The following is a 12,672-nucleotide window of genomic DNA, read 5'->3' as shown; positions in this document are numbered from 1 at the left end:
CTTTCCTGATAGACTCTGCAGGTCAGGAGAGCAGAGAGAGCATTTTGTATCCACCTTTATATTTGCAGAGCCCCGTGGGATACCTGGCCTGTAGCTCCTGCTTCGTAATGCTTAGTGAATTGCATCATTTATACCAGATTCTTAGAAATAGTCTGAAGCTAGCAGAAGTCATATCAAGACTGACCAGGCTTAGATCATCTACATTTGGAAGAAGGAGGAATATAGATAATAGAAAATCTTATGTCTCTTCATGCTTGGGACACAGCGTTTAGGGCAGAGTTTTTGTTTATCAGTTTTCCTAATGAGGAGGTTTGGATCAAGATGCCTTTACTTTTCCTAAGCCTGTCCAACTGGAAAGGGAGCAGCCCCAAAGGAGACATCAAGCTAAAACTTGGCTGATATTAATTTGTCTAGGGACTCAAAAAGTTGATTGTTGGGCAGCCATTTGGGGTTAGAGATTTAATTATTCTTTCTAGTAACTGTAATGATAGTGCATGGGAGTAGGAGGGACTGGTTTTGTCTGTCTGTTTTTAGTGAATACAAAATGCTTTGCTATGTATAATTGCCTTTGTCTGTCTCGCATCCTTGGAATGTGGAGAGAAAGCCTAGCTGTCCTCACTTTTTGGTTGGACACAGGAGTATGCTGAGAAAATGGACGATGGTTCAAGGTTGGTTGCAAAATCCCTTCCAACCAAGGACCATTCATTCATACAATACACGCAGCATCTCCGAGAACAGGCAGCCTCATCCGAGGAGGATGCGTGAGGCCCTGGATGGCATGAGAGCAGGAGCCTGGCCTGAAAAAGTTCTTCAGGGATAACAAGAACCAGAATCCATTCAGTCTCCTTGGTTTCAAAATGGGGAGTCCCGCTCAGTTTTCTCTGCAGGCCCCTCTTGCGCCGGGCTGGGTAATATCTATCTCTCCATGACCTTGGTTTGAAAGGTTGGGAGAGGGCTGTGGCCTCGCTGGAGCAAATGGACCCAGAATCCAAAAGAAACGTGGATTGTTAGTGCGTTCTCACCCAAGGAATTTCCTTTACCGATTTGTCTCACTAGAGATGAAGAGTCTAGAGCGTTTCCTCGTGCCCCCGCCATCCAAGGGTAAACATCCTGTGAGTGTCCCTGGCACACATCCTGGAAACGCTCCCCGGACAGGGCCCCGCTTCTTGCCTGTGATGTCTGTGTCCTCTCCAGCCTCTGCCAACTTCTGGCCACTTCTCATGCTCTATAAGATCATTGCTGTCAACTTTCAAAACGTATGGAATGAATGTCTTTGTGACCTAGGTTGGTCTTTTGAAGAGACTCCATGGAGAGTCCCGGCTGGTTTTAGCAACTTTTTTTGGCGGTGGAGGGGAACCATTCATCCAGGCCTCATGACTTACTCTGATTGCCTAAACCTGATTTTAGGAAAGTGTGAAATAGCTTTTACCCCATTTCAAATGTCTGGTGTTGGCCAGTCATACAGTGCTCTTGGAAAACCGAGGATCTGTATTTATTTCCCTCTGCCTTATGTTTTATGGGACCCCAACTTTCCCCAAGGGCCACTATATGCTAGTCTGTTGATTTAGTCCTACTGTCTGCTTAGTCTCCTGATTGCCCATGTGCTTCCCACACTCGGGAACTGGAAAGGAGCCACTGTTAACTTCTTAGGTGTTCTTTGATTTTTTTTGTTCTTGTTGTTAACTGGGACACACTGCACTTCAGACTAACATGTAGTCTGTATTCTCAGACTCTAAACTTAGTGGGCAAGTCTGAGTCTGCCAGTTCCCAACTGGAGTTGGTCCGCCTATAGCCTCTCGAGAGGCTGACAGAATGCCCCTAAGTTACCTCGCCAGGGGCACGGAATTGATGAGGTTTGACTTCAGATGCTTTTGCTTTTGTCCTCGGCCAGATTACAACAGCCCTTGTCTCTTCCACTAGGTATCATTGGTGGACTGACCAGTGTGATAACCTCGACAGTGGAAGGAGTGAAAACGGAAGGGGGTGTCAGCGGTTTCATATCTGGCCTCGGGAAAGGGCTTGTTGGCACTGTGACCAAACCAGTGGCAGGTGCCCTGGATTTCGCATCGGAAACAGCCCAGGCAGTGAGAGACACAGCCACGCTCAGTGGCCCCAGGTCAGTGGTCATTGGTGGGGCGTGGAGGAGTGGGAATCGCTTTTGCACCAACCCAGGTCTGCTGCCTCTCCTGATCCCTGCTGATGTGTTTAGTCGTATACTTTTTGCCTTAATGTTGCAGGTTTTTTTTTTTTTTAATTTATTTGAGAGACAGAGAGCACTAGTAGGCAGAGAGGCAGGCAGAGAGAGGGGGGAAGCAGGTTCCCCGCCGAAGCAGAGAGCCCGATGCGGGACTCGATCCCAGGACCCCAGGATGACAACCTGAGCTGAAGGCAGCGGCTTAGTCCACTGAGTGACCCAGGCACCCAGTGATGCAGTTTTTTAAAACTTGAATACATGTATCTTAAATTTCTGGCCTGCCTAATACAAATACATGAAAATAAGGCACAAAAATCTGGCATGAATTCTTCCTGTATCTGCCTATTTATACCTATGTCTGTAATGTATTTATATATAAAATGTTTTTCTTCATTAGAGGGGTCAGAAATAGTATCACACCCTTACAGATCTCCCCTGTTCACCAAACTAACTAGACTCCCCCACACACATGCCCATGAAGAAAACTGTCCGGTTGCAGGCTGTGTCTGGCTCCTGGGCTCCATGGCATGTTCTGGAATCCCAGCAGTTGCGATTCACCACGTGAGTCTGTCCTTTCTTGGTCCTCCTTCCCCTTGGACATGCTGGCCAGTCCCCCAGCCTCAGGAGTTCCCCAGGCGGGTTGGCGGTTCTGCTGCGAGATGTTATCTTGCCTTGATACCAGCGGGGAAGGGAAATCAGGGGCAGCCCACATGGCTCCACAGCCCACAGAATCCGACTACTGTAACAAAGCTTTTCATGTTAGTAGCCTATTTGAGCCTTCCTTTTTCTGAGTGACTAATTGGGGATCTTATCAACAAAGGGTATAATGAATGTTACAGTTCCCAGCCAAGCTGGACGCCACTTAAGCCCAGAAGGATTTTGCTGCTCCCTGGTTAAGAGATATTCCCTGAGTGAATTAGTGTGCCCTTTTAGAATGTCTAGGGCCTGGGCCTTGTCCACACCCTCTCGCTCCCTCGAATAGGATTTGAAGTGAAATCGTCCCCAATTAAAAAGAATCCATGTGTCTGTCACCAGGAAACCTTTCTGATGACACATTACTGCAGGGGAAATGCTTAAGATTGTAGACGGGGACCATGTAACGTGTTCCGCCAGAATGGCTTCCAACTGGAAGCAGCTGCTCTTTAAAAAAGGATCTGTAGAGTTTACTTCAGTTAGGTTACATTCTATTCTCAGATGCAGAGCTAAGACAATCCTTGAGTATATTTTGAAGCATTTATGAAGTTGGGGGGAGGGGCAGTAGGGAAGCTTCGAAAGTATTTCCAGTTAGTTTTTCTGGGTCGGCTGGAAGCCCCCAAAGTCCTCCTCCACTATTTTGTTAGGACGGTAAGACCTAACGATGAGTGAGTAAAGCAGGAGACCCGTAAAAGTTCCAAAAGAATCATCCTTTTTCGTAAAATCCCAAAGTGGCCAAAGGATTGAGTGATTTGTTTCAAAAGGGGTTCTGAGGTTCATTTTTAAAAAATACCATCTTGTGCTAGGAACTTCAGTGACGCTGACCAGAAGGAAATGACGAATTTTCTACACAGTGTCAGTTTGGAAGTCTTGATAAAGTTTTGTCTTTCTTTTTTGGAGCATAAGAAAGGCACAAAATGGTAACTGCGGAAAGCCAGGTATCCTTAGTTTCACGGGCTGTGCCGTGCTGACGCAGCCGGTTCCGCTCCATGTCACCCGGTGGGTCCTGTCACTCAGTCGTTTCTAGTCGGTAAATATTGACTGAAAATTTTCTAAGGCCTCGGGGTCAGGAATCTAGCAGAAAGCCAGGCTGGCCCTGCTCTTCCCCTGGTCTCACGGGGAAGCAAACATAAAACAAATAATCATAGTAATAATTTCTTGCTAAAATTGTGATAAATGACCTGGGAGATTTATAGGGTGCTGCGAGACCATGTAATTGGAGAAGGCAAAGGGGAGAAGGAGGTTGGCTAACCTGTGGTCAGCGGGGTCAAGAAAGGCTTTTCGAGGGCGGTGCTGTTCTGAAGTCCATTGTGCTGTCCGTTGCGCCACGGAGGGCCCTGGGAAGTGCTAGTTAGGATGAAGCCTGAGTATATGGTGGGGGTCCGCCAGGTGAGGGGAAGAGAGAATCACATTCCAGGTCAGCGGGGTCCAGAGAGGCTAGGCAGCGTGCCTGAAAACAAACAGTAATCAGGCATTCTCTCTGAAATCCAGCTGCAAATCTGCTAGAATAGCTCTCTCCGTAGCCCTTCACTCCTAGAAACAACAGCTACAGTGGGAAGAGAGAAGCAGCGGGGAGTCATCAGCCTGGGGACCCGGGAGCTTTGGGGAGGGGCAGGTAAGCTTCTACATCTCCTCTCTGTTCTCAGAGGAGCCCCTGGTGGGAGAGCCGTGGCCAGAGCTGCCAGAGGTGACTGGGGTGTGTGCTGGGCCATCTGCTCGGGAGCCTCAAAGAGATTTGCCTCTTTACCCTTTATTGCACTGAAAAGACATTACAGCTTCTTCTGGAACACTTTGACCAGTTGCCCTCCGTCCATTTGTCTGGGTCCCAAAGTAGGCTATTGATGAGTATCCATGTGTTAGAAAAGAACTCTTGGCCTGGAAAACAGCAGGTGTCAACCCCCCTCTTACCCTAAGTCCCCCTACCTCTTTAAGCCTCAGTTTTTCTATCTATAAATTGGGGCTAGATATACTTATCTGTTCATTCCCTCTCTCAGAGGTCTGAAGCCCAACCAGGGTTCTTTTCCTGTGGGTCCTATAAGGAACACTATAAAATGCCGGACGACCCTATTTTGAAAGTCACATTAAAGGAGCACAGAGATCCTTGCAGGTGGAGAAATGTTTCGGTGCCTTGAGAGTTTGTTCTGATGACAGTGTGATCTCTTAGGAACATACTAGTTCTACCAAGGGATAAATCACCCTGATTTCTTGGAAGTGAGTTAGAACCATCTCCAACCATCCCAGTTGATTGAACAGGATCCAGGGGTGTTACTCGGGGTTTTTCCCCACTGTTTAGACAACAGGGACTAACAAATGATTTCAAGGGATTAGAAGTGAGATTCTGACCGAGGGCTGACCTGAGCCCAGGGACCGAGCCAGGAATAGAACCCAGGAGTCCAAGAGTTCTGCCTCTGAGTCTGCTCTTGGAATGAGACTTTCTGCTTCCTTTGTACTATTTTGTCCAAGTGAAGGCTTAGATCTTTGCATCTATGTTTTAAATGACTCCAATTTTAAGCAGATGATAGCAAAGTAAGCCATAAAACTGTGAAAGAATATTCCTTCCAGTAATCCCTCCGAAAAGTGGCCTTACAGGAAATATTGGCTCCTCTTTGTGTTTATTTGAACATGACTTTATTTATAGGGAGCCCCCCTCCTTGAGTACTTTTAGATTAAAATACTTCCAAGTTCCTCTCCTTGGTGGAGTGTGCAGGCATTCTGAAGAGACAGTCACCTGACCTTTCCCTGAAATTGCCATGCCATCTGACAGTTCTTGGGAAGGCAGGTGGGGGTGGGGGGGGCGGAGAACAGCAGAGCCTTTGGCCTCCGTATGAATATTGTAGACTAGTATCCCCTGCTGCATTCGTTAACTGGACAAGTATGTGTGGTTTGGAACAGAAATAAGAAGCCTTTTCCAAGGCAACTTTGTGCTGGCTCAGGTCACATCTTCCAGTCTACGTGTATGGGGCCACATTTGTCTGTTCCCAAGTGAAGTTCATGGAAATGGCACAGCCACACTTGTGGTCCGTGGAAGCCACGGAAAAGCCTGCTGCCCTTCAAATGGGCCGGGCCAAAGCAGGGCACCCTCTGGGCTGCCTGCCCAGCTCCTGCGTGTGTGGTGGTAGTCGATGGTCGTATTCAAGAAGATAACTTGGGTGGTAGAAAGCTGTGGAGACCCAGGGGCAGCCCTTGCCCAGCAGAAGGCAAAAATAACGTTGAAAAGGGGAGTATTGGACTCTGAGCTATTTATTTGCCTCTTTAGTTCTCTAAATACCATCTGTTGTGGGCTTTGGGTTATAAGACATTTTAGGAAAGTAGCAGATGAAGATTTATGGAGCCGGGCCCTGAGGTTTCCTCCAAAATATTTCTTCACCTTTTTAGTCAAGACCCAAAATGGAGAGGAAAGTGGGAGCTGGCAGAACTTGAAATATTTAAACTAATTTAGCAAAGCTCAGGAGTGTTGGAGCTTATCTCATTATTTAAGTTAGATAAGGAGGAACTAGGGAATTTGAAGGATAGACCCTGGTCATGCTCTAGAATCCCAGGACCCCTGTATTGTGCACAGGGATGTAAATTCCATTTGCTCTGAGGGCTTTCAAGTAACCTTTCGGTTGATGTCATAGAAAAGATTTATGGTGGGCATATTTGACTTCTACAGTACAAACAGTCCCAAGACACCACCCAAAATTCGTTCAAGACACTTTCCATTCATGGTCTCCTGGATGTGAAATTGAAGCGGATCTTCTTAAGGACAGTCCCTTTTGTTACAGTGTTTGCCTTGTACCTATGACTCTCCGAGATGGAAGGGAAGACCCTCTTAGGTCACCAGAGCCTGAGTGCAGTCGGGTTGGACAGGTCAGAAAAAAGTCCACGCAGGGAATTTAGGAAATGCTTTCACTACTCTTTCACTCGGTTTGGAAATGCTGCTTATAATGATTCTGCCCCGAAAGCAGCCGTTTGCTCTTCTTGGTAGTGTATACAACACATTAAGCAGAACTGACTTGAACTGAGCCTTCCGGGAGCTTTCAGAGGTAAAAATCTTAATGAAAATGAAAATTTTTCTAGGACACGCCAGTGCTGTCAGTATTTTGCCGCAGCGGCCAGCGAAGGCAGAGGAGCGCGGGCCGACCTCCCATGTCTCCGGGGGCAGAAGCAAGTCCAGTATTGCTTGGAAGGTTTCTGTTGTGTCTTAAACTTGTAAATGAACTTTACCTTTTATCCCGTATTGGCTTTAATAAGATAATGTTTTTCATTGCTACCAAATGAGCCCTTCAGAGAGATACACCAGGTCATCATGAGACTTCCTCCCCATACTCATTTAAGAGCCACAAGACATGCTTTCCAGATGAGTCCTCTAGGCCCTCCTAGCACTGATGGAAAGACAGGTATATGAACACGAGTGAAAAGCCAGAGCCTAGGACCTATTTGACACTGAGGCTCGGTTTCTGACCTTTGGGCGTATCTGTCTATTGGCTGCCCCCAATCTGTCTGCTGCCTAGGACAGCCCGTGCATCGGCGGACGTGGCAGCTTTACCATGAGAAGGAGGCTGATTTCAGAGAGAGCTCTTACTTTTTCCAAGACAGACTTCTTCCCTCTTGCTAGACTGTAAATACCGTACTTTCCTTTCAGTCGGGCTCCAAATGATGCCACTCTGGTCATAACATAACTAATGGAAAGCTCAGATCTGTTGCTGGGGGAAAAAAAAAACTAACATGGAAACCTGCACACACATATTTGAGAAGAGTCTTTCCATTTCTGAAATCCCATGACTTATTTTTATGCAAGATTATCTGTTAAGAAGAAAACCACTTTTTGGGTCATGGTACATTATAATCGTTTCTAGAAAGGAAAGTGTCTATTTTTTGCCATTTTTGGCATGTAGAGATGCCTGGCTTCATGGGAACAGCACTATCCTCTTTCCAAAAGTAAAAATAAACTGAATTTAGGCACGTACAGTCCGGTCCTTGTATCTCAACCAGCAGGTCTTTGCTCAAAGAAGATAGAAAAGAAAGTGTAAGCGCTTTCAAATTTTGGTTTCTTCCATTTGAAAATTAAATAGTCAACCCAGCCATTGTACATGTCGGGTCCTTTCCTTGTTCAGTGACGTATTTGTAAAACTCCAGAAAGACTGCGTTTGAGATTTTTGTTTTGAACTTCAAGAGAAACAAAACGGGATGTTCCTTCCTGAGAAAAATTTGTATTTCGTGCGTTAGGGAAAAATGAAAGGCCATCTACTGTTTCCGGAATTGCTCTGCAAAGGTGTTAAGTTCACTTACTTTTGGGTTTTGATGGCCACCCTACATCTCTAACAGTGTTCCCTTACAGAGTCGTCCCTTTTTGCCCAGGATGTGACTGGAATCCCCTTTGAAAAGCAGATCCAGGTTTGAGTTCAGACCCCCCTGCTCCCTGAAAGCTTTAGGGTGTGAGGTCATTGTGAGATACACAGGGAACCAGTGGGCTAGCAGGGGATTGAATGAAGAATGTGGTGGTGTTTTACAAGGGAAAGTTTGTTTATAATCTTTGGGGGAAGGAAAGGTAAGTTTGGGTCTAATGAACCCAGAGTCTCCTTGCCCTCTAACCTTTATTTAGTCTCTTTGCCAGACCGTCTCTCAAAGACAGATTCTTGCTAAGTTTCTCACTAACTTGTCAAATGGGGGAAACTAAGATTGAATTTGTAAAACCTTTTAATCACAGTATACTTTAAAAGAAACCGAGTTTTCTTATGTCTGGCTTATGTAACTCAAATCGAGTTAACAGTGTTACTAGTCTATACCCTTAGTGAATTACTTGGATACATAGAGGAAACTGATTTCTCATTAGCACAAAATCTGTCCATGTGGGTCATTTTAGATCAGAGGCTCTCAAAGTATGGCTTGAGGACCCCTAGGGAAACCCCAGCCTTTCCCAGGATCCATGAGGTCAAATCTATTTTTATACATTTGTATATGAATTCATACATAGGTAGATAGCTGAATAACCATTGTTACAATAATATTCTCTAATGAGGGTACAGTGCAGTTTTCCAGAAGCCAGTGTGTGATATTGCACACAGTGATTGACTGTAGAAGCAGATAAGAGAATGCAGCTGTTTTCTGTTAAGCAAGACTTAAAGAGATTTGTAGAGACGTAAAACAGTGCCACTCTTCGCACCTTCTGTGACTCTGTGGCTGCGCCGCGGGCCGTACCTGGTTAATTTCCCTGACAGGGTGCTCTGTGCGAGAATGTGGTGATGACCCACCGTCCTGCTGGCAAACAGCACTAGCGGCAGCAGCGGATGAATGTGGATTAAACCGTAGGAGCCCCCGCGATGGGACGCTTCACCGTGGCTTCCTGCCGGCGGTTGTCAGCCCTCCTGGTTTGCTCCCGACTTTGACTGGGTTTCCTGAGGTAACCGTTGGCAAGATTTTATTACGTACCAGAAAGTCACAGTAATTTACCTGGTTTAGTCCTTCACCCTAACAGACTGTGCCAGTAAATTTCAGTTTCAGCAGCGTGGTGAGTGAGGAGCATGTTCCTTCAAAGCGCGGGGTCCATCTTGTCGCTGGCCCCTGGCACCTGCTGTCACTGGCCTGAGCTCTTTCAGGAAGTGGGGAAGGTATATCCAGGCCAGAGTTTACTTGGCAAAACCTCGGCTTTCTCCCCTAGCAAAGCTGGTGGTGCAGGACAAGCCCACAGTGTTTGCATGAGCGCCCTTGAACTCCTTCTTCTTGTGGAGAGCAGTTTTTATAACACAGTTCTGCGTTAACACGAGAGGCAGCTCCTGTTAGATTTTCCCTCAACGTACTTCAAACACAGGTGATGCCAGGGGTGACCCCAGTGGCCCCCTAAAATCCCAGGGACTGCAGGCAACTTCAGAGGAGAGTCAAAGCCGAACTTGACTTCTCATTATGAGGACGGGCCCCGGGGAGCCTGGCCAGCCGGGTTAGAACGGCTTAGATCCGGTGACACCTCCCTGCGTTCTACCAGGGTGGACAGAGGGCAATGCTCCTTGGTTCTCTAGGCTTCCCTGATCCCCCCAGCAGCACAACTGGGGTGCTTGAAACAGACGCCTGCCCACCTCCTATGGCACCAAAGGCCAGATTCCTGCCTGTGAGTGTTTTCATAGCCCGTGTGAAAAGATGTGAGAGCCTCTGTGAGTTTTTATGTTTTTGTTTGAATTGTTGAGGGGGTCCCACTGATGGAGTTTAGCTAGTTAGACATGTGTGGTACTCGGACCCAGTTGCGTAGTAAACACACTGGTTCAAGCGCAGGCAACCTGCCGGCAGAAACGCCTTAATTGGTGAAGTGTTGACCTCCTGCTGCGTTCTCGGCGTATCATAGGTGTTCAGCGCTGAGAATGGTGAATACTTAAAATCTCAGTACTTAAATACTGAGAATACGTAAATACTAGGTATTTAAATACTTATTTAAATAATTAAATACTCTGATGCTCTTCCAGATTCTGGAGAATCACCAAGTTGCTGTTAATATTCCTAAATTGGTCTCACGTGCTTATTAAAGCAAGATTTCCCATAGCTTTCTTGAAGGACCCCTTTATTAGTGACTTGATTTCCTGTTTGTCCTTGAAAACCACAGCATTGCATCTGTTCTGTATATTGTGCTGTACATTGGGGAGGCCTGGTGGTTTTTCCAGCTTTATTAACATCCGTCACTGCTCTTTCAAAGCTCTTAAATGATCTCTACTCTTTCTACCTTCTATGTGTTTACTAAATATTATTTAATTTCTGCTCTAGTAAGAACAGAGATTTTAAAAAGCTATGACTTTGACCATATTTGTCTCACTGCAGCACATTTTTTTATCTTTTCAAATTGTATTTTGTCAAAGTAAATATGTGTCCACGCTTAAAAGTCGAAGACTTTTCAACATGTCTGAAAATAAAAACCAGCAGTCTCCTGCCCCATTCTTCCCTACCTCTGATTCCTGCTCCCCCAGGGGCAACCACTTTCAACACTTTGGGCTGTTTCTTTGATTTGGAGGTATTTGCCTCTGTGTTTCTTTCAAAAAAAAAATGCTATTTCTTGCTATCATTTGACTTCCTAGTCCCTCCCCTTCTTTTTCAGTATAGTTGTATGGTCCTTTTTGGGTAAACTAGTATTCAGTTTTTACGTTATTACAACTGTCAGCAGCATTCCCAGTGAAGCTACCTAAGTTACCATGTTTCCTTTTTTATTTCTTTTTTCTCCCTGGAGTTAGTAACTGCTTCAGTTATTGTTGTTTGCTTCGTTTGCTACATGACTATTCCCACTGAATCCTCCTCAAACCCTTCCCTTACTTTCAGCTTTTTTTTTTTTTTTTTACTCCAAGTTTAGTAAGTCCTTAAAAAATTTTTTTTTTCTATCTGCCTATTACTTACTTATCCACAAACTCTTCTCTGTGGTTAAAAATGTATGGAGCGGGGCGCCTGGGTGGCTCAGTGGGTTAAAGCCTCTGCCTTCGGCTCGGGTCATGGTCTCAGGGTCCTGGGGTCGAGCCCCACATTGGGCTCTCTGCTCGGCGGGGAGCCTGCTTCCTCCTCTCTCTCTGCCTGCCTCTCTGACTACTTGTGATCTCTGTCTGTCAAATAAATAAAATCTTTTTTTAAAAAAATGTATGGAGCAATTTATCAGTGTTAACAATTCTTGCAAGATCTGCCTCCCACCACCGGGCGCCTCCTGCTCCTGTCTAGACTGATTGCTCTCTAGAACACTCTAGAACACTCTAGAGCCAGTGCCCTGGTCCTCTTCTGAGTTTCTTTCTTCCACTGGTTTGTTTTGGTCTTTTTCCTTCATGAACAGAGACCGTTCTTGGGTGGTTGGTGATTCTTGACTGTCCTGCTCCCCTTTACAGAGGAGACCCTGATGAGCAGCCTGGGAGCTCTCTGTGGGGCCCAGGGCCTTCCCAGGGAGCGATAATGGGGAACCTGCTGCCTCTGGTCTTCTGTTGAGGAGGAGCAGGCAGAAGGGGATGAGAAAGAGACCTGCAGGTCTATCTCCTTCCTAGGCTTTTAAGCCACCTTCCCGTTTTCACCACTCCGACACACCCTCACCTCCCTGTTCCTCCCTTTTTGCCCCAGGCCCGTCAGAGCTTCCCGGTGCCCCATCTTTCTGGAATTTGGTGGGGTTTACCATACTAATTAGCTGACTGCTCTGTGGCTCCCACTCCCTCAGGCTTACATTTCAGCACCACATGTCCGTCTGCTTTTCGGCTTCTACAATATCGTTGACACCTTCTCTTTATCCTTTTGGATGTGCGCCATTTGTATCCTTTGCTTTCACTTTAGAGACGTCTCTGGACTCGATCTGTCATATTTAATCAGAAGCCCTGTAACTTGGACTTTCCACTAATTCCTTCATCCTTTCTTGATGCCCTTTCCCCTCCACATCCAACCAGTAACTCCAAATTAATATGGTTCTACCAAAATCCGTATCAGTATTTCTGCTCAAACATTCTTGAAGTTGGATGGTAGCAAGCAATTAAATAATAATGTTATTGCTGGCGATTTCTGACCTTTGCTATGATGCGGGCCTTGTTCTAGGGACTCTACATGTATTATCTCATTTAATCACCACAGCAGCTTCTGAACAGCATCTACTTGGGCAGTCGGCGGCCCTTCATTCCCTGGAAGGTTTAGAATGCGTCTGGTGAGAAGTCTTTGCTACTCCCAACCCCAGCTTTAAGTCTGGTCTTGGTCTTTAATCTCTCATTCTGTGTGTTGTAAAGAAACAGGTTATAGAAGGCTCTTGTCGGATCCCAGGGACATGAAAGAAAGAGCACACCCCACGGTAGTGACATGGCCCTGTCACCACCCCT

At 46.1% G+C, this 12,672-nt stretch overlaps 1 protein-coding gene across 8 annotated transcripts in view; it reads left to right on the top strand.

The window, feature by feature from the left end:
- VPS13D (vacuolar protein sorting 13 homolog D) overlaps positions 1-12,672 on the top strand; it is a 256,878-nt gene that overhangs the window by 207,374 nt on the left and 36,832 nt on the right. For all 8 annotated transcript variants that reach the window (XM_046008769.1, XM_046008742.1, XM_046008734.1 and 5 more), the window contains one exon: positions 1,921-2,116. In XM_046008769.1, the coding sequence (XP_045864725.1) occupies positions 1,921-2,116 (196 nt within the window). The remainder of the gene's footprint in view (positions 1-1,920; positions 2,117-12,672) is intronic.

The sequence above is a fragment of the Meles meles genome, chromosome 1 (genome assembly GCF_922984935.1).
Source record: "Meles meles chromosome 1, mMelMel3.1 paternal haplotype, whole genome shotgun sequence".
Classification (NCBI taxonomy): domain Eukaryota; kingdom Metazoa; phylum Chordata; class Mammalia; order Carnivora; family Mustelidae; genus Meles; species Meles meles.
Note: the sequence above shows the minus strand (reverse complement) of the source record. Positions and strands in the feature narration are given on the sequence as shown.